This window comes from Hemiscyllium ocellatum, chromosome 2, assembly GCF_020745735.1.
Source record: "Hemiscyllium ocellatum isolate sHemOce1 chromosome 2, sHemOce1.pat.X.cur, whole genome shotgun sequence".
Lineage (NCBI taxonomy): Eukaryota > Metazoa > Chordata > Chondrichthyes > Orectolobiformes > Hemiscylliidae > Hemiscyllium > Hemiscyllium ocellatum.
In genome coordinates, this window is record NC_083402.1 from 106,840,011 (window position 1) to 106,862,753 (window position 22,743).

General features: G+C 44.3%; 1 protein-coding gene across 2 annotated transcripts in view; it reads right to left on the minus strand.

Annotated features, from left to right (window-relative positions):
* The window catches only part of LOC132824466 (lysine-specific demethylase 4C-like), a 436,488-nt gene that overhangs the window by 295,063 nt on the left and 118,682 nt on the right, over nt 1-22,743 (minus strand). For both annotated transcript variants that reach the window (XM_060839018.1, XM_060839010.1), the window contains 2 exons: nt 21,483-21,586; nt 6,085-6,222 (listed from right to left, as the gene is read on the minus strand). In XM_060839018.1, coding sequence (XP_060695001.1) covers nt 6,085-6,222; nt 21,483-21,586 — 242 coding nt within the window. The remainder of the gene's footprint in view (nt 1-6,084; nt 6,223-21,482; nt 21,587-22,743) is intronic.

Sequence of the window (22,743 nt, forward strand, 5' to 3'; positions counted from 1 at the left end):
CAGAAAGGTGTTCAGAGAGGTCGAGGAGTGAAGAGATTTTGGTGTTCGATGAGTTTTTAAAAAAAGAAAAAGAATCAAATCTCTGCTTCCATCCTCGGTATATACATTGGTACTATTCAATATAGTTTGTGAAATAATAATATGATTCTATGAAAGGGAAGTGAATCATAAGTACATAGCAACATAGAAGACAGGAGCAAGAAGCAGCCATTAGGCCCTTCGAGCCTGCTTTGCCATTCATCATGGTCATGGCAGATCGTTCAACTCAAGACTAATCCTGCTTTCTCCCCATAACCGTTGATCCCATTCACCTCTTGAATATATTCAATGTTTTGGCATCAACCACTTCCATGGTAATGAAAACCACAGGCTCACCACTCTTTAGGTGAAGAAACATCTCATCTTCATCCTAAATGGTTTACCCTGAATCCTCAGACTATGACCCCTGATTCTGGGCACACCCACTATCGGGAACATCCTCCCTGCATCCATGCTGTCTAGTTCTGTTAAAATGAACTCTATGAGATTCCCCTCATTCATTTGAACTCCAGCAAAAACAATCCTAACCTAGTCAATCGCACCTCATACGTCAGTCCCACTATCCCCAGAAGCAGCCTAGTAAACCCTCGCTGCATTCCCTCAAGAGCAAGAACATCCTTCCTCAGAAAAGGAGACCAAAACTGCACACAATATTCCAGGTGTGGCCTCAAGGCCCTATATAACTGCAACAATACATCCCTGCCACTGTACTCAAAACCTCTTGCAATGAAGGCCAACATACCATTTGCCTTCTTTTCTCCTGCTGAACCTGCATGTTTACGTTCAGCAAATGGTGCAGAAGGATACCAAGGTCCTGCTGCACATTCCCCTCTCCCAACTTACAGCCATTCAGGTGATTAGCTGCCTTCTTGTTTTTGCTTCCAAAGTGAAGAACCTCACATCTATCCAAATTACACTGCATCTACCATTGATTTGCCTACTCACCCAACCTATGCAGATCATGTTGAAGGATCTTTGCATCCTTGTCACAGTTTACCCTCCCACCCAATCTGGTATCATCTGCAAACTTTGAGATGTTACATTTTGTTCCCTCATCCAAATCATTAATATATATTGAGAATAGCTGGAGTCCCATCACCAATCCCTGTGGCACCCGACAAGTTACTGCATGCCAATTTGAAAAAGACCCATTAATCCCTACTCTTTGTTTTCTCTCTACCAACCAGGTTTCTGTCCATCTCAATACACCTCCCCAAATCCATGCACTTTAATCTTCTACAATAATCTCTTGTATGGAACTTTATGAAACGCTTTCTGAAAGTCAACTGGCTCCCCCTTGTCAACTCTACTAGTTACATCTTCATACAATTCCAAAAGATTTGTCAAGCATGATTTCCCCTTCATAAATCCATGCTGACTCTGTCTGATCCTGCCACCGCTTTGTAAATGCTCCACTTTAGTCTTTGATAATGGATTTGAGAAGATTTCCCCCCACTACCGATGTTAGACTTACTGGTCTATAATTCCCTGTTTTCTCTCTACCTCCTTTTTTAAATATTGGAGTGACATTAGCTACCCTCCAATCTGCAGAGACTATTCCAGAGTCTATAGAATCCTGGAAGATGACCAGCAATGCATCCACTATTTCTGGAGCCACTTCCTTCAGTACTCTGGAATGTAGGTTATCAGGCCCGAGGATTTATCCGCCTTCAATCCCATCAATTTTCCCTGCACCGTGTCTCTACAAATATTGATCGCCCTCAGTTCTTCCCTCTCACTAAATCTTGTATTCTCCAATATTTCTGGTATCTAATTTGTATCCTCTTTTGTGATAACAAAAACAAAGTATGTATTCAGGCGCTCAGCCTTTTCTTTGTCCCCTATTATACATTCCCCCATTTCTGTTTGGAGGGGACCTATATTTGACTGCACCAATCTCCTTCTCTTCAGGTACCTGTAGAAACCCTTAGTGTCAGTCTTTATGTTCCCTGCAAGCTTGCTTTTGTACTATATTTTTCCCTTCTTAATCAATCACTTGGTCCTTTTGCGCTGACTTCTAAACTGTTCCCAATCCTCAGATCCAGTATTTTCTTTGGCTTCTTCCTTGAATTGGATACTATCTCTAATTTCCTTTGTAAGCTATGGATTGGCCTTCTTACCCATTTTGCTTTTGTGCCACAGGAATAAACAGTTCTTGCAGTTCCCCTATGCATTCCTTGAATGTCTACTCTTGCCTATCCACTGTCAACCCTTTAAGTAACTCTATCATTGCCTACTCAAGCCTACCTTCAAAGTTTCCTTTATTAAGATTAAGCACCCTAATCTCCAAATCAACCTCACTCTCCATCTTGATTAAAAATGTTATCATGTTATGGTTGTTCATCCTCAAGCGGTCTCGCACAGCTGGAGTGCCAGTGATTACCTTCTCATTACACAATACCCAGTTTAAGATGGCCTGCTTTCTAGTTGGTTCCTCCACATATTGGTCAAAAAAACCGTCCCATATACACTCCTGGAATTCCTCCTCCACGGCATTGTGGCTAACTTGATATGTTCAATTATGTGCAGATCAAAATCTCCCATGATTCCCTTATCACATGCATTTCAAATTTCTAGTGTAATGCCATTCCCAACGTCACCACTGCAGTTTGGGGGTCCATATTTGACGCTCACTAATTTTTTTTGCCACTTGGTATTTCTCAACTCCAACCATACAGACTCCACATTGTCAGAGCTAATATCCTTTCTCACCATTGTGTTAATTTCCTTTTTAACCAGCAATGCCACTCCACCACCTTTTCCTTTTTCCCTGTCCCTCCTAAATACTGAATCCCATCCCTGGTCACCCTGCAGCCATGTTTCCGTAATCCCAATTATATCGTACTCTTTTACATCTATTTGCACGATTAGTCCATCCACTTTATTGCAAATAGTCCACGCGTTAAAGCACAAAGCCTTTAAGCTTGTCTTTTAATAGTGTTTGTGTTGCTCTCAATATTTTTCTCAATAGCACTGTCTCAATTTTGTTCTTGATTTCTCTGCCTATCACTTTTCTTATTCCCTTTTCTACCTTTTGTTTTTGCCGTTGCTCCCTCCTTCTCTGACTCCTTACATAGGTTCTCGCACCCCCCAACATATTAGTTTAAACCCTGCCCAACTGCTCAAGCAAACACTTGCCCTCGGGCATCAGGCCCAGTCCTACCAGGGCAGAAGAGGCTATTCGGCCAAATGAGTTTGAACTGACAAAACTATTCTAAATCTTCACAAATCTCGCTTTCCAAAATTTGACTCATACCTCAAATGTTATGGCATTTCAAGTATTCATCCAAGTACTTTTTTAAAGTTGTGAAGCTTCCTGCCTCAACTATTCTCCCAGGAAGTATATTCCAGATTCCCACTACTGTCTGGGTGAAAGAAAGTTTTCCTTAAGATCCTCTGAAAGTCTTATCTTTCACCTGAAAATAAGGCCCCTCATTACTGATCCTTCAACCAAGGGAAACAGCTGCTCCCTGTGTATCCTGTGCATTCTCCTCATGATCTTATACATTTCAATTAGATTCCCTCTTTGCCTTCTCTGCTTTAAACAAAAGAACCCTGCTCTTATAATCTATGTAATGATTGATAAAGGCAAGTGTCCTGTATGCCTTCTTAACCACTGTATTAACCAGTCCTACCACCTGCGGGTTGTGTGGACAGGCAGCTCAAGAACCCTCTGGTCATCTCAGCTTCCTAGTAAACTTGGAATCAATGAGTATTTCCTTATCTTATTCCTTCTTCCAAAGCACATCATTTCACACTTCCGAGGATTAAGTTCCAACTGCCATTGTTCTGTCCATCTGACCAATTTGTCAATATCCTCATATTACTTAAGAGCTTCCTCCTCCCCACAAACATGCAGCCAACTTTTGTGTCAAATGCAAACATATCATTCTCCCAACAATTTCTCCTAAACGGTTGGTATATTTCATGAAGAATAAGTCACTCAGCCCTGATCCATGGTGAACGCCACTGCACACCAGGCTCCAGTCATACAAACAGCAATCTACCACCTACAATTCTGTCTCTGACAGGAAAATAATTTTGGATTCAACTTGCCAAGTTATTCTGGATTCAATGTGTGCTTACCTTCCTCAGCAGTTCCCCCACTAGGACTCTGTCAAAGGCTTTGCTGAAATGCACATAAACTACATTAACTGCATTTTCCCTTCTACAAACCCAGTTACCTCCTCAAAAAACTTGAGGTCTGGCCTTCCTCTGACAAAGCCATGCTGATTATCTTTGATCAAACCTTACCTCTCCAGACAGAGATTCACTGTCTCCTTCAGAATTTTCCCAAATAGTTTCCCATCACTGATGTGAGGTTCACTGGTCTGTAATTTCTACCACCCTTCCTGAAAAATGGAATCACACTGGCTGACCTTCAGTCCTCTAGCACCTCCCCTGTGGTCAGAGAGGAATTAAAAATTTAGATTAAAGCCCCTGTAATTTTGAGTAGCCTGGGAGACAACATATCCAGCTCTGGGGATGTGTTCATTTTTGTGCCCACCAAAACCACCTTACCCCCATGTCAATCTGCTCAAGAACCTCACTTCCCTCTTCTTAGATTCCATACCTACATCCTCCATCTCCTGAGTGAAGACAGTTGTGAAACAACTATTTCACACCCTACCAATGTCCCTTAGCACCACAAACACTTTGCCCCCTAGGTCCCTAATAAGCCCATTCTTTGCCTGGTTATCCTCTTCCTGTTTATACACTTCGAGAATATCTTGGGATTCACCTTAAATCTTACCCACGAGTGTTATCTCGTGCCCCTCATTTGCTCTCCTAATGTTTGTTTAAGACCCCACTGCACTTTCTGTATCCACTAGGGCGAAGTGTTAAAAACCTCTCTTCTTTCTTCTCCAGTCCAGAGTATTCCTAGACATCCAGGGTTCTCTGGGTTTGTTGATCTTATATTTCAACTTAAAGGTAGCATATTGGGCCTGTACTCTCCCCAGTTCTTTCTGAATGCTTTCCACTGTTCTGCTATAGATTTTGCCACAAGTGGCTGTTCCCAATCTATTTTGGTCAGATCCTGCCTTATTTTTTTAAAAAATCTGCCTTCCCCCAATCCAAAACACTTTCTGCAGACCAACCTTTTCCTTTTCCATAACAAACTTAAAATATACTGCGCTGTGGTCATGATCACTAAAATGCATCCCTCACTGAACACATATCCAGCTTAATTCCCCAGAATTAGGTCCAGCACTGCACCATCTCTTGCTGGAAATTCTAAATGTGGATATAAAAAGCCCTCGTGAATCTGCCCCTTTCAACACTTTACATTATGTCTACCCCAATTAATGTCAGATAAGCTGAAATCCCCTATTATTTTTACACACCTCAGAAAATTAAATCCGTTTGTTTATTGACTGCTGACTTTATGGGGGCCTAAAAAGCAGTGCCCCCTTTTTATTCCTAGGTTAACCTTGTTGCAACCAAAGGACGAGGAGGGGAGCCAGTCCATAGCTTCTCTCTTGGTAGTTTAATGGTCTAAGGTATCCGTCTGGAACAGTAATCAATCAGGGATTGTCATGCAGGGTTTGGTCGTAATACAATGGTGGGCAGTACTAATGTCTTCAATATATATTGTACTAAGGTTGAATATCATTTAAAATATGTGCTAATGCATCAAGGACAACAACATGAGGTACAGAAATGGTATAGAAAAATAACTGGAAGGAAGCTTACAAAGTTCAGCTGATCTTACCAAGATGATGGATTCTCATTTGGACCTCTGATAAATTAAGCATGATTTTTGTTTATAAACATAGGAAAAATGACAACACAGAGAAAGTGAGAACCACTGAGCATATCAGTAATTTACAGAGGAACTTAATACAAAGTTGAAAACAGACTTAAAAGATCAGCATCACAAGTCCTTCATGTATAAATCTTCCTATTTCTGTGATCACAGTGATCCAGCAGACATGATTATCACTAAGTAGTTAATACTTTGTGATCTCAGCTTTTCTTCAGATGCCCCATAAGGATACAAAAATTAATCAATATTTTCCACTTCCATTCCTTGATGCCACTTACTTGTTTTGCTATTTTTCCATAATCAAGCCATCGAATGGTGGCAAAGTTTGTTGACTCAGCACAGTTGAACCCATGATTGAAGCCAGCATGGTACCCATAGGGAAAAGTGATCATGAACTGCCCTCCTTCTTGTGTAATCTGCATGAAAAAAAAAGCAGAGTAGCTGGAGTTGGAGGACTTTTCAATTTGGTTTCAGAATTCATATCTAAGCATAATTATTTAATAATAAAATTTGACCTAATTTCTGAATTTCTTTCAGGACTGTATCACAGCAAAAGTTTTGACTTACAATACGTATGTATTACAAACTAAAAGAATAAGAGGATGGACGGCTATATTACACACAAGAAACAAAACTTGAATTTCAATAAGTTTCTTTCTTTTCAACTACAGGAATTTATGTGTAGTTCCTGAGGTATATGAGAGATGTTCTCTCCAAAATGGGCTTTGGGGAGGGAATCTGCAATTGGATCAGACTGCTCTACACCAACATCGTCAGTGCAGTCTCAATCAATGGGTGGGAATCAGATAGCTTCCCAGTCAGATCTGGAGTCAGGCAGGGCTGCTGTCTCTCTCCTGCCTTGTTTGTGTGCTGCATAGAGCCATTTGCCGAGTCCATCAGGAAGGATGCGAGCCTGAGAGGGGTGACTATTCCGGGCAGCGGGGGCCTGCAGATTAAAGCCTCCCTGTACATGGATGACGTTGCCGTTTTCTGCTCGGATCCGCTGTCCGTGCGCAGACTCATGTGCATTTGTGACCAGTTTGAACGGGCCTTGGGGGCCAAGGTAAACCGAGGCAAGAGCGAGGCCATGCTCTTCGGGAACTGGGACAACCAATCCTCGATCCCCTTCACCGTCAGGACCGACCAGCTGAAGGTGCTGGGTATTTAGTTCGGGGGGGCTGGGGCGTGCGCCAAGTCTTGGGAGGAGCGTATCAGTAAAGTGAGGCAGAAACTGGGCAGCTGGAGGCTACGGTCGCTCTCCATCACGGTAAAAACCTGGTCATCAGGTGTGAGGCACTGTCATTGCTGTTGTACGTGGCACAGGTCTGGCCTGTTCCCAGAACCTGCGCCGCTGCAGTCACCCGGGCCAGCGTCTCTTTGAGTCTCCAGCAGACTGGTGGGAAACAGTTAAAGGGAACATCAAGAGGTTCTTCATCCTCAAAAGGTGTTCAGGAGGCGAGAGAGAGGCGGGGAAAACTGTCCCAACTCCAGAAAAGTATGCAGAAGCTGCTCCTGCTGCAGATGTTGGGGTCGATGTCACGGAGGACCTCAAGGAGGTGAAGGGCCAGCAAGCCTCGCTCTTTGCCTCGGAGGCCTCCAAGATAATCTTCCGGTCCAGGATCTGCTCAGTAGAGCAGGACGAGACGTGCTCACATTTCTTCTTCCAGAAGGTGCACAAAGAGAGCTCCGTGCTCAGCAGCCTGAAGGAAGAAGATGGCTCGGTAACATCATCTCAGGCTGACGTCATGAGGATCAGCAAATCCTTCTATGCCAGCCTGTATGACACGAAGCCAATCGACAGCGCGGCCTCCCAGTCGTTCCTGTCCTCTATCACGGAGGTTCTAGATGACGGAACACGAGAGGGGCTTGACCAGCCGCTTTCTCTGGATGAGCTGACCAGGGCCCTCGAGTCCTTCGAAAAGAATAAAACTCCCGGAAGCGACGGCTTGCCGTTCGAGATCTATTCCGCTCTTTGGGACTTGATTGGCCGGGTCCTGCTGGAGGTGTATGTCAGTATGCTTCGGGCAGGTACCATGAGTGAATCCATGAGGAAAGGCATCATCACCCTCATCTACAAGCGGAAGGGGGAGAGGGACGAAATTAGAAATTGGAGACCGATCTCACTGTTTAACACAGACTACAAAATCTTGTCAAAGGTCATCGCCAACCGGGTCAGGTCTGCTCTGGGAGCGGTGATCCACCCCGACCAAACCTATGCTGTACCGGGCAGGAAGATTTCGGAGAGTCTCGCATTCCTCAGGGATACGATCGCCTACGTGCAGGACAGGGGGGTGGACACTTGCCTCATCAGCCTGGACCGGGAGAAAGCCTTTGACAGGATATCGCATACATATATGAGGGATGTCCTCTCCAAAATGGGCTTTGGGGAGGGAATCTGCAATTGGATTAGACTGCTCTACACCAACATTGTCAGTGCAGTCTCAATAGCTTCCCAGTCAGATAGCTTCCCAGTCAGATCTGGAGTCAGGCAGGGCTGCACTCTCTCTCCTGCCTTGTTTGTGTGCTGCATAGAGCCACTTGCCGAATCCATCAGGAAGGATGCGAGCCTGAGAGGGGTGACTATTCCTGGCAGCGGGGGCCTGCAGATTAAAGCCTCCCTGTACATGGATGACGTCGCCTTTTCTGCTCGGATCCACTGTCCGTGCGCAGACTCCTGTGCATCTGCAACCAGTTCGAACAGGCCTCGGGGGCCAAGGTAAACCGAGGCAAGAGTGAGGCCATGCTCTTCGGGAACTGGGCAGACCAATCATATATCCCCTTCACTGTCAGGACTGACCAGTGACTGACCTTCACCTGACTGAAGGTGCTGGGTATTTGGTTCGGGGGTGCTGGGGCGTGCGCCAAGACCTGGGAGGAGCGGATCAGGAAGATGAGACAGAAACTATGCAGATGGGAGCAACGGTCGCTCTCCATCGCGGGAAAAAACCTGGTCATCAGGTGCGAGGTACTCTCAGTATTGTTGTATGTGGCACAAGCCTGGCCTATCCCCAGAACCTGTGCTGCCACAGTCACCCGGGCCATCTTCCACTTCATGTGGAGATCAAAGATGGACCTGGTCCGAAGAGACACAATGTACAAAGACCGGTGCAATGGGGCAGAAAACACTCCCAATGCCACCCTCGCCCTGATGGCCACCTTTGTGTGTGGCTGCATCAAGCTGTGCGTGGATCCCCGGTACGCAAACACCAAGTGTCACTACGTACTGAGGTTCTACCTGTCCCCGGTGTTGCGAAGGATGGGCCTGGCCTCGTCTCGCTGCCGCGGAATGCTCCGAGTAGTTGGACTGTTCCGTACCACCTGCCCTTCGTGGAGAAATGTTTGAAGAAAAACACCTTTGACCACAAGTCCATCAGGAAGTGGTCAGCACGTAGCGTCCTTGAGACCCTTTGGGAAAAGGAGAGGGCGGATCCTGTTGAGTGGTTCCCTGAGCAGACTGTCAAAGCAATTTGGCAGAATGCCTCATCGCCAGAACTTTCCAACAAGCACCAAGACTTGGCTTGGCTGGTGGTGAGAAGGGCTCTACCTGTGAGATCGTTTATGCACGCCCGGACTCTCTGCCGCACCGCACGCTGCCCTCGAAGCGGCTGCGGGGGGGGGGAACGAGACTGTCACACACCTCCTTCTAGAATGTGCCTATGCAGAAGAAGTCTGGAGAGGAATGCAGTGCTGTTTGTCGAGGTTCGTCCCGAGCAGCGCCGTGACGCGGAACTCCATGCTCTACGGCCTGTTCCCCGGGACACACACCGAGACGAACATCAACTGCGTCTGGAGGATCATCAACTTGGTGAAGGACGCTCTCTGGGTGGTCTGAAACCTGTTGATCTTCTAACTGAAGGAGTTGACCCCGACTGAGTGTTGCAGACTGGCACATTCCAAGGTCCAGGACTACGTGTTGAGGGACGCGCTGAAGCTTGGGGCAGCTGCCGCCAAGGCGCGGTGGGGAAAGACCACCGTTTAACATCTGCCTGCCTAAAGAAGATCAGGAGGCCCATGCAGTCATTTGGGCTCTGCTGACGCCTCAGCTCAATATACGGGCGTAGGAGCGAGAAATACACAGACCTGTATGTAATAATGAAAATTCTGAAATGTGTATGTAAATGTGGAAGTATGTATGGCATTACCTAATGTACAGTGCATCAAATTATTTTATGAATAAAGTATATTTTTGAAATTAAAAAAAGTGGACATGTACTGCCTGCAGGATTTCCCTGCAGCAGGCTATTTCGACGTGACCTTCAGGAGCGTGAAGAATTGTGAGCAGCTCCTGAAGGTCTTCAAGGAGAAGGAAGGGGAACCTCTGTTCTCCATCTTGTCGGCAGTCCCGTTGTGTGTGCTTCCTGCGCAGAGGAGTCAGGTTGTAACAATCCAGATATACAACCCTTACGTCCCAGCAGCAGATGTCCTGACCTTCTTGAGAAGATACGTCCAGGTCCAGGTCGAGGGAGAGAGTACCGATGTGGTCGATCCTTTCGGGATCTGGACCAGCAAAACCCTGAGGGTCGATGCCAGTGGGAACATCCTCCACCCACCCTCCAGCTTTGCCATCAGAGGAAGCAGAGGTTACATGACATACGCAGGGCAGCTGAAAGTGCGCCGTACTTGCGGGAGGTCAGGCCACATGGCAGCGGATTGTAAGGTGACCGTCTGCCAAAACTGCAAGCAGGAAAGCCACCCGACCAAGGAATGTGAGGAGGCCAAGAACTGTAATCTATGCGGAGAGGCGGGCCACACGTACAAGGCCTGCCCAAGATGAGGAGTCGCCACCTACACACAGATGGTTGGAGGTGGCAATACGGGCCGTGGACCGACTAAGACCAGCAAGGTACCACAAAACAGCACGGGAACAGTGTCTGGAGGCACCCAGAAGGAAGGGCAGGCTGTAGCGGAGCAGACAGCAGACAGTGGGGAGGTGCAGCAGCCGATCCAAGCTCCTTCAAGACAGACGGAGGAAATGGAAGAGGAGGGATTAAAGGAGGCAGAGGATTGGATTACTGTCAAAAGCAGGAAGAGGAAACCTCTCAAGGGCCCCAAAGCCACCCAGCGAAGGGGGAAGCGACACCTACACAACAAGGATACAGGCAGCTCTTCCGATTGTGAGGGCGGGCGCAAGAAGGGTCGTCACCAGAGGAAGAGACAAAGCGCCGTAGGGAGAAAGGAGGGCAGCACCGCCCAAGAAGGAAAAGACGATCCCTCTGAGGGGATGGGTAAAGGCCTCCTCCTACCCGGTGAGAACCAAGAGGCACCCACCGGCCCACAGCTCCAGGTAACTTGGAGCAGCGGTCCTGTGACAGCCCCGCTGTCAGATGGAGAACTGGATGTTGCGGACCCTGGGCCTGACACGAAGACACCAGAGCGGGAAAATGGCTCCAGTGTGGAGCCGGACAGCTACCTCAGCCTTGGGAATGTCCAGCAGTTTGCCGTCACCACGGGGATGCACACAGCTACCCCAGAGGGGCAAGACCAGCAGCAAATGGACACTGTTTAACCCCATTTTAACAGTTTACGAGGTTAAAATTGCCAGCATCAATGTGCGCAGTATCAAATCGGCTACGTGATGTGTTTCTATGATGGCCTTTCTGGCCAGCGTTAAAGCCGACGTCCTGCTTCTGCAGGAGTGTGGGATATCGCACCTCAGCAGCTATAGGAGATGGTCGAGCTAGTGGGCCCATGGGCCGTCAGTTTGGTTGAGGGGCAACGATAGCCGCGCCTCCGGCCTGAGTATCTTGTTGCGAGGAGGCAATTTCATCATCTCCGAGGTTAAGGAGGTGGTGGGCGGGCACCTCCTCGTCGCCGATGTCATGTACAGGAATGTTCCCCTGAGACTGATTAATGTGTATGCCCCAGTGGGTAAGAGTGAACAGTTGCTCGTCCTGCAGCAGCTTCCACTGCTGCTGGCTACGTCCAGGCCGGTCATTCTGGCCGGAGACTTCAACTGTATCATTGATGCAGATGGACGATCCGGCAGGGGGAACAGTAAACTGGACACCATATCCAGAGCCCTGATGGACACAGTAAAGGATGCCAAGCTGCACGACGTCTTCAGCACCCCTGCAGACGGAGTGCAGCGTAGATACACCTGGTCACGGGCAGATAGGTCTATCCGCTCAAGGATAGATTACCTGTTTGTGTCCCGAACGCTCTCGGTCGGATCCACCGATGTCAAGCCGGTGTTCTTCTCTGACCACTGCCTCCTGCTGGCCGACTGTCACCTACAGGATGAGCAGCGGGCAGGTAAGGGAACGTGGAAACTGAACACAAAGCTGTTGACCCCGGGAAACATTGAGGAGCTCAAGAGGGACTATGCAGGTTGAGGACCGTGAAGCCACTCTTTTGAGTCCCCAGCGGACTGGTGGGAAACAGTAAAAGGGAACATCAAGAGGTTCTTCATCCTCAAAGATGTTCAGGAGCCGAGATAGAGGCAGGGAAAACTATCCCAGCTCCAGAAACGTATGCAGAACCTGCTCCTGCTGCAGACGATGGGGTCAATGTCACAGAGGACCTCAAGGAGGTGAAGGGCCAGTAAGCCTTGCTCTTTGCCTCGGAGGCCTCCAAGATAATCTTCCGGTCCAGGGTCTGCTCAGTGGAGCAGGATGAGACGTGCTCACATTTCTTCTTCCAGAAGGTGCACAAAGAGAGCTCTGTGCTCTGCAGCCTGAAGGAAGACGATGGCTCGATAACGTCATCTCAGGCTGACGTCATAAGGATCAGTAAATCCTTCTATGCCAGTCTGTATGATGTGAAGCCGACCGACAGTGAGGCCTCCCAGTCACTCCTGTCCTCTATCACAGAGGTCTTGGATGACAGAACATGCGAGAGGCTGGACCAGCCGCTATCTCTGGACGAACTGACCAAGGCCCTCGAGTCCTTCGAAAAGAATAAAACTCCCGGAAGCAACGGCTTACCGGTCGAGCTCTATTCCGCTCTGTGGGACTTGATTCGCCAGGACCTGCTGGAGGTGCATGTCAGTATGCTTCGGGCAGGTACCATGAGTGAATCCATGAGGAAAGGCATCATCACCCTCATCTACAAGCGGAAGGGGGAGAGGGAGGAACTCAAAAATTGGAGACCAATTTCACTGTTGAATGCGGATTAAAAAATTCTGTCAAAGGTAATCGCCAACCGGGCCAGGTCTGCTCTGGGGTCGGTGATTCACCCTGACCAAACCTGTGCTGTGCCGGGCAAGAAGATCGCTGAGAGTCTCGCACTCCTCAGGGATACGATCGCCTACGTGCACGACAGAGGGTTGGACATCTGCTTGATCAGCCTGGACCAGGAGAAAGCCTTTGACAGAATATCACACAGGTATATGAGAGATGTTCTCTCCAAAATGGGCTTTGGGGAGGGAATCTGCAATTGGATCAGACTGCTCTACACCAACATTGTCAGTGCAGTCTCAATCAATGGGTGGGAATCAGATAGCTTCCCAGTCAGATCTGGAGTCAGGCAGGGCTGCACTCTCTCTCCTGCCTTGTTTTTGTGCTGCATAGAGCCATTTGCCGAGTCCATCAGGAAGAATGCGAGCCTGAGAGGGGTGACTATTCCTGGCAGCGGGGGCCTGCAGATTAAAGCCTCCCTGTACATGGATGACGTTGCCGTTTTCTGCTCAGATCCGCTGTCCGTGCGCAGACTCATGTGCATATGTGACCAGTTCGAACGGGCCTCGGGGGCCAAGGTAAACCGAGGCAAGAGCGAGGCCATGCTCTTCGGGAACTGGGACAACCAATCCTCGATCCCCTTCACCGTCAGGACCGACCACCTGAAGTTGCTGGGTATTTAGTTCGGGGGGGCTGGGGCGTGCGCCAAGTCTTGGGAGGAGCGTATCAGCAAAGTGAGGCAGAAACTGGGCAGATGGAAGCGATGGTTGCTCTCCATCATGGGAAAAAACCTGGTCATCAGGTCTGAGGCACTGTCACTGCTAGTACAGTTGCACAGGTCTGGCCTATTCCCAGAACCTATGCCGCTGCAGTCACCCGGGTCATCTTCCAGTTTATATGGAGATCAAAGATGGACCGGGTCCGAAGGGACTCACTGTACAAAGATCTGGGCAACGGGGGAAAAAAATACATCCAATGCCACCCTCACCCTGATGGCCACTTTTGTGCGCGGCTGCATCAAGCTGTGTGGATCCCCGGTAAGCAAACACCAAATGTCACTACGTACTGAGGTTCTACCTGTCCCCGATGTTGCGAAGGATGGGCCTGGCCTCGCTGCCACGGAATGCTCCGAGTAGTTGGACCGTTCAGTATCACCTGTCCTTCGTGGAGAAGTTTATGAAGAAAAACAACTTTGACCACAAGTCCATCAGGAAGTGGTCAGCACGTAGTGTCCTTGAGACCCTTCGGGAAAAGGAGAGGGCGGATTCTATCGAGCAGTTCCCTGAGCAGACTGTCAAAGCAATTTGGCAGAATGCCTCATCGCCAGAACTTTCCAACAAGCACCAAGACATGGCTTGGCTGGTGGTGAGAAGGGCTCTGCCTGTGAGATCCTTTATGCACGCCCGGACTCTCAGCTGCACCGCACGCTACCCTCGAAGCGGCTGCGGGGGGACGAGACTGTCATACACCTCCTTCTAGAACGTGCCTATGCAGAAGAAGTCTGGAGAGGAATACAGTGGTGTTTGTCGAGGTTCATCCCGAGCAGTGCCGTGATGCGGGACTCCATGCTCTACGGCTTGTTCCCTGGGATGCACACCGAGACGAACATCAACTGTGCCTGGAGGATCATCAACTTAGTGTTGGATGCTCTCTGGGCGGTCCAAAACCTGTTGACTTTCCAGCTGAAGAAGTTGACCCCGACTGAGTGTTGCAGACTGGCACATTCCAAGGTCCAGGACTACATGTTGAGGGATGCGCTGAAGCTTGGGGCAGCTGCCACCAAGGCACAGTGGGGAAAGACCACTGTGTAACGTCTGCCTGCCTAAAGAAGAACAAGGGGCCCACGCAGTCATTTGGACTCTGCTGATGCCTCAGCTAAACATATGGGCATATGATTGAAAAATGTACAGACCTGTATATAACAATGATAAATCCTGACCTGTGTATGTAAATGTTTACATATGTATGGCATGACCATCAAATTATTTTATGAATAAACTATATTTTTGAAATAAAAAAAGCAGGACGATCCTCTGACAGATCCATTGTCAGACACAGAACTAGACGGTGCGGACCCTTGCCTTGGCTCAATGACACCAGAGCGGGTAAATGACCCCAATGAGGAGCTGGATAGCTACCTCAGCCCAACGAAGGTCCAGCAGTTCGTGCTCACCATGGGGTTGCAGACAGCTACCCCAGAGACAGGACAATCAAATGGACAATGGTAACCCCCATAAACTGGGGGTTAAAGAAGGTTCCTTTGCTATCGTATAACAGGGCACCCACTCAGTATTTGGGTTCCACTGAAGCCACAGCTAAATAATAAGAGACTGGATGGTTAATAAAGGGAATTGTAAATAGGAAAACTATAATTCGATTAATTCAATCTGTTCTTTGTAATGTTAAGACATGCAATGTATATATCTATAAATGACATGACAAATTGTACAGGTACCAAAGATTTATTTCTATGAATAAAGTATATTTTGAAATAAAAAAAAGGACATGTACTGCCTGCAGGATTTCCATTGATAAATTATTTTATCAACGCTTGCTATCGTGCATACAGTAAATAAATAAGAAACTGAGCAACGTTATTTTCAGCTATTTCAACCACCACTGGAAATCATTTAACCAGCAGTACATTAGCATTCATGTTGCAACATTCTTCATTGAATGATAAATGAAGGAAGAGTGTAGTAGTAAACAAAGCAAGCAATCAGAAGTTTAATATACATTAGTTGCTTACATGCAATTATGCTAATACCTGCTGGTGTCACACATTCTACCCTCAATAATTTTGAGGTCCTCAAGTCCCTGTCTCAACCTGCATTGAATCCTATTCAATGCTATGCTCAATGATGCTGGCCTATACTAGCTCTCCATCCAGCAACATCTTTACTTTAAAATTCTGATCCTTGTTTTTAACTTCCTCCATGGTCACACCCTCTCTACATGGCCTCTAGCCACAAAAAATTCATGCCGATCTGTTTCTGACCTCGAGAATCTACGATTTTAACTGACCCACTATCCACTGTTGGAGTCTGTAATTTTGGTTACCTGACATTAAAACTTTGGATTTCTATCACAACAGCTTTTTTGACACTCATCTTTTAAGACAAACCTTAAAACCTTGTAAATGTCAATGTGATATTTTGTTTTATAATATGCCTGTGAAGCAGCCCAGAATGTGCTACTTTATTAAAGGCATATTATAAACACAAGTTGCTTTAGTTATTGTTTTAAATGATACTAGGAACAGGATGAATTTCCTGACATTTTAATAATGCTACTGCCATAATGACGGCTGATTTCTAGTTATGTGAGCAGAAAGGAAGTGACCAGATCAGGGAGGATGAACTTTTAATAATCAATTGAATGCAAAGTGTCTACAGTTGAAACACAAAAGCAATTTAATGTGTTAAAACACAAATGGCAAATTCTACTCTGCTCAGCAAACTAAAATAATTAGTGTTATATACATGATAAAAAATTTTGAATCAGCAATTTACAGCCATAACATTTTAAATTTGTTATACATCTCTTTCCTAATATGCTTTTAAAAACCTGTGATCGCCTCTGCAAAAGCTGCAATGACAAAACACTCTAAATAACGGCCTCAACCAAAGATTTTTTAAAATTAAAATGCAGATAAGGATTTGCAAAGTTCCCATCTTTCTCAAAATTGCTCCAGTTGATGGAGTGAACAATTTTGAGCAACTATGCTGAAAAATCCAAAATAAATGCTCAAAGATATATGGTTGTAGAGTTATATTGATATTAAATATACTTAGAGACAAAAAGCATGGAAACAGACCCTTCAATCCAACCAGTCCATGCTGAAAATAGTCCCAAATTAAACTAGTCCCACCTGCCTCCTCCTGGCCTCTATCCTTCCAAACCTCTCCTATTCATGTACTTATCCAATGATCTTTTAAACATTGTAGTTGTACCTACATCCGCCACTTCTGCAGGAAATTCATTCCACACATGACCCACCCTCATATAAAACATTTGCCCCCCTGTCTTTCTTTAAATCTCTCCCCTCTCTCCTTAAAAATGTAATCCCTGGTCTTTGTGGGCGGCACGGTGGCACAGTGGTTAGCACTGCTGCCTCACAGCGCCTGAGACCCGGGTTCAATTCCCGACTCAGGTGACTGACTGTGTGGAGTTTGCACGTTCTCCCCGTGTCTGCGTAGGTTTCTTCCGGGTGCTCCGGTTTCCTCCCACAGACCAAAGATGTGCAGGTCAGGTGAATTGGCCATGCTAAATTGCCCGTAGTGTTAGGTAAGGGGTAAATGTAGGGGTATGGGTGGGTTGCGCTTCGGCGGGTCGGTGTGGACTTGTTGGGCCGAAGGGCCTGTTTCCACACTGTAAGTAGTCTAATCTTGAAATCCCCCATTCTACAGAAAAGACAACTACCATCAACTCTATTTTAAAAACTTCTATCAGGTCGTCTGTCAACCAACTATGCTCCAGTAAAAAAAAAGTGCTAGCCTATCCAGCCTTTCTTTACAACTCAAACCTTCCACACATGGCAACATCCTGGTAAATCTCTTCTGAACCCTCCCCAGCATGATAATATGCTTCCTATAACTGGGTAACCAGAACTGGACACAGTATCCAGAAAAGGCCTCACCAAGGTCCTGTACAACTTCAACATGACTTCCCAACTCCTATATTCAAGGACTAAGCAATGAAGGCAAGTGTGCCAAATGCCTTTTTAACCACTCTGTCTTAAAGCAGCAAGTGCATTTTTGAGTGCCAGTATCTCATAATTCCCCAATATTGTTGAGCTGTACAATTTTTACAGGGATCACCAAATTAGCTGCCATCAGTTAGCTTCCGCTTTGATTATTTCAACATCACAGGCTAACATCCATATTCTGCAAACATACCTTATTAGAATTCAAGGCATTTGTTTCAGTGTTATGAGAAGCCACAGCCTATAGTTAAATTGTAGCTGTTCTCAGTTCCTTGCTATTCAGAAACACAAGTGGGAACGTTTTCATTTTTAATATTTGAAAGAATATTTTAATATATTTCTTCCTGTTTTATTTTTCTTTGGATAAGTTCTTCAATTTGATTGTAATATGTGATTGCTTTACAAGTTTTAGATTAGATTAGTTACAGTGTGGAAACAGGCCCTTCAGCCCAATAAGTCCACACCGACCCTCCGAAGAGCAACCCCCCCCAGACCCATTCCCCTACATTTACCCCTTTACCTAACACTACGGGCAATTTAGCATGGTCAATTCACCGAACCTGCACAATTTTTGGACTGTGGGAGGAAACCGGAGCACCCAAAGGAAACCCATGCAGACACGGGAAGAATGTGCAAACTCCACATAGTCGGTTGCCTGAGATGGGAACTGAACCCGGGTCTCTGGCGCTGTGAGGCAGCAGTGCTAACCAGTGCCATATTGCAGTGTTATACTGCAATATAACTTTCTCTCTCAAGAAACGTATATAATTGTCTTTTATTGTCAACTTGAATTATCTTCTCCAATAGCGGATTCCACAAATCCATTACCCTTTGAGTGAAAAGGCTTTGTCTATTTAGTTCTTAATTCTAACTCCTTGATGCTCTCACAGGTGGGTAAATATCTCTGTAACATCTTTGTATTTCCATTGAAAATTGAAAAATCAATCACTTAACTGAAATACTTCCTCACACCATTAAAATACAAGAAAGTATAGCTCTATGCCTACTGAGCAGTGATTTTGGTCAGTAAAGAATTCAACCTTTCCTTATCATCGGTGAACTAAGTATAGGATAGCAGACAAGTCTTGCATTTATTAAACTTTTCAGGTGATATTCCTACCAACAGAAAATCTGCCAATTTCACAGATGCCGAAGTGTGCAGGACAAATGAGGCATAAGAGGAAAAACAGTGCACATTTTCTGTGCAATGTTCTGACACGCAAGTCACTCTAAATTTAGGTTGCCATGTTGTTCGGAACACACACTTCTTGTACAATTTGAATGGGTATTTCATTCCCAGTTCATTTGATAGTCTTTCCCTGCCAGGTTTAAGTGTAAATTTAACAAAGACAAAAATAAATTATTTAATAAATTTCCAGTGTTAAAACCTTAATGTTACAAAGACGTTTTACTTGAAACGCTAATTTATAATGTTATTGTCTAAAAGTGCAGTTTTATTAAAATATGGTATTATCAGGTGAACATAGAACATAGAACATAGAAGGATACAGCGCAGTACAGGCCCTTCGGCCCTCGATGTTGCGCCGACCGAATCCTACCTAACCTATACTAGCCCAATAACTTCCAAATGCCTATCCAATGCCCGCTTAAATGACCATAAAGAAGGAGAGTTCACCACTGATACGGGCAGGGCATTCCATGAACTCACAACCCGCTGTGTGAAGAATCTACCCCTAACATCTGTCCTATACCTACCACCCCTTAATTTAAAGCTATGTCCCCTAGTAACACCTGACTCCATTAGCGGTAAAAGGTTCTTAGTATCTACCCTATCTAAACCCCTAATCATCTTATACACTTCTATCAGATCTCCCCTAAACCTTCTCTTCTCCAATGAGAACAGCCCCAAGTGCCTCAGCCTTTCCTCATAAGATTTTCCTACCATTCCAGGCAACATCCTGGTAAACCTCCTCTGCACTCGTTCTAAAGCTTCCACATCCTTCCTATCATGTGAATCTTTTGAAAAGAACACTTTGCAAAATAAAAGACAAAGGCTACAGCTGAAAGTGAAAAACACAAGTGGTTTCAATTAAGACATCAAGACAATGAAGCTTTCCGAAAGAGGCAATAGTTAAGTATAAAGCGACTGGATTTTAAAAACTAAGGATCAAAGAGAAATTGTCACAGGGACAACAGCCTTGCTCTCTCTCTCTTCCTCTCAAACTCCCTCAAAGTTTGAGAGTTGAAAACCCATCATAAGACCATATTGCTCCATGTCATGAGTTCTGAAAGCAAGGAATTTCAATAAACTCTCCAAGTCTCCAAGAATACACGAGAAATTAATCTGCAACAAGACACACTACTTAAAACCTTTTGGACCAGCATCTACTGAGGAAACAGAACCTTCAGTTATAAGCCAAAATGCAGACAATTAGCAATTTGTTTTGAGTTTAAATTTTCCTGGGTCAGGTTTTTAGATTGCATATGTTACAGAGTTTATCTCACTTTTTCCATCTCTCGGAGGGAAAGTCAGTTTCATATTTACAGTAGATAGCCATACTTATACATTTTAAACCCTGTACTATATTCTGCACATTAACTAGAGAAAGTTTTAGAAATAAAATTAACTTGTTACTTGTTAAATTAAGGAACCTGGCTGACTTACTTCTGACATCAAGTTATACACTATTAAGTATCTATTAATTAAATTAAAATCAAGCTGTTGTTGGATCTCTGATAGGAATGGAGGGAAGAGAGACATTGGTTCACTAATTCTGACTTGGGTCATAACACTAAAACAAGATTGACACTAAATGAATAATTATGAAAGCCTGAAACAATGTAATCACTGTACGAAGGGATAGTCGCAAGAAATACAAGCAGCATTTTGTGAATTCATTGCTACCAAATATGCAGATTAATAGCACTTCAATATTTTGAAAGACTAATTTAAAACTACAATTTTCAATATTATTTATTGATGTAAGTATTTGGGATCACATCTATAACCCATTTATTCCGATAAATGAATTTTATTTGTTAGTTTGGGAGTTAAGTCACAGGAAAAAAATAGAAAAGTAAACAAAAGTTGCTGAACACAAAATGTGAAAGAAAAGCATTTTTAAAAAACTGCCAGATACACACACTACTTTGTTGTTGGAAATTTGTTTGAGACTGGGAAACTCCATGACCTCCTTATAAGAAGCTTCAGTACAGTTATCAAACTCAGAACTACAATCTGAGATCAAAATATTTTGAAGCTGCCTTTCAATCTCAAAAGTATTGTCAACAGCATCTCTGTCAAAACAACTAAAAAATTTTAAGTTCACCTACAAAGTTAAAGAATTTTCTGTGTATTATTCTCAACAAATGAAGAATAACACATTTAAAAAGGTTAATTATTTAGTTTTGTTTTTAAATTTGCTATCCTCCATTTTCATAGGATAATTTTCAAATTGCACCTTCTTGACAAAGCACACAAAATTGCTTATTATATGACATGAAGGTAAAGAAAGTGCTACACTGTTCTATACCTGCAATCAAACTATAATTTAAATATCATTTACGATGTGAGAAATTCATTTTATGTCTTCCAGTAAATAGCAGATGAAAAATAGCACAGTCAAAATAACCTTTTAAACAGAAATTTTTAATACTTCGTCTTTTACCATAATCTCTCAACTTGGACATTAAATAACTGTATTAAGTAACCTATTAACATATCTGATAACATTATTCAACTAATTTTAGCTAATACTGGTAACAAAATCTTAAAAGTTAATGCATTTTAATTGTAAATACACTTCATATAGGATAACTACAAAAATATGCAAGTAAAAATGTTCCATGAAAAATAATCATTTTGTATGACTTTTTTAAAATATATGCTTAATACCTTATCAAAAGGGATGCCATACTTTTTGAGTATGGATGGAGAGATGAGGGTCATCTTGTGACGTAGGAAAGCATCACATCCTTGGGAACTACTCGGAAAGAAACCTGTAGATAATAAATATTTTTAAAATTAATTTGATAATAATATATGTTATAGCTGTTTGGTAGTACAGAGGTTTACAAGCATAAGCTCTAGACAGGGCCTGGCTTGAACAGCCTAAGGGATATACTGCTTGATCCACCAGTCTTTAATATGTATAGCCCATACACTTGGCAAAGCTCACAACACAGTGTCCATTATTCAACATGACTCTGCAATTGGACAATATGTGCTGAATAATCCTATGCATCAAAAGAATTACACAGGCATCCTATTTAGAACTGACAGTTGGTACAGTCATGTGCTGGAAGTTAACAGTCAATCAACATTAATGTGTACATTTTCCATGGTAATTTCTCTACCAATCATAATCCACCTGCCAACCAATAAGCACTCTCCTTGCATGCAGTATAAATTATTCTTGCAAATATCCTAATGAGTGCAAGACAAAAAACTTCAACAGAATGTGCCTTTTTTTGGCTACATGTAGGTTCATTTCATTTTATAAAACTAGCCCAAAGTACATCTAATCACAAAGAGATGTGGCCAGTGTATGCAGAAAAGGTAATAAAGCAAACATTCAACTATAATATTTTTAACAAAATCTGATTGAAGTCTCTTTGCTCTGGTTTTGCTCACTTGTGAAACTATGGATTTTAAATAGTAGCTCTATTAAAACAGTCAAATATTCATGTATTTCCCAAATGCACTGAGGGAATGTTACTTAAAATTATGTATCAAAACAATCACGGGAAATATAAATTGTCAACCATGGCTAAAAAAAAATGGCTGTTAGTCATGCTGTTTCCATAGTCACTAGGTTCTGAATTCAAGTCCCACTTCAATACCTGAATGCAGAAATCAAGGCTGACAGTCCACCACAATTCTCCTGGTTCAAATGCAAGAACAATTCTCCTGGTATCTGGCTAATATTCATGCCTCAATTAAAACATGAAACAAAATATCTGATCAATACTTGATTACTAACGACTGCTGTGTTTCCTACAATGCAATCATAACCGCACTTCATGACACACTTAATTGGCTGCACAGTGCATGATACCTTGAGGTCTTGAAAAGTGCTTTGAAGCCTATCTTTTATATTTCAATAAGCTAGAATAAATTTATGCAGTACTAACTGGGTGCTGCACTGTTGGAGGGT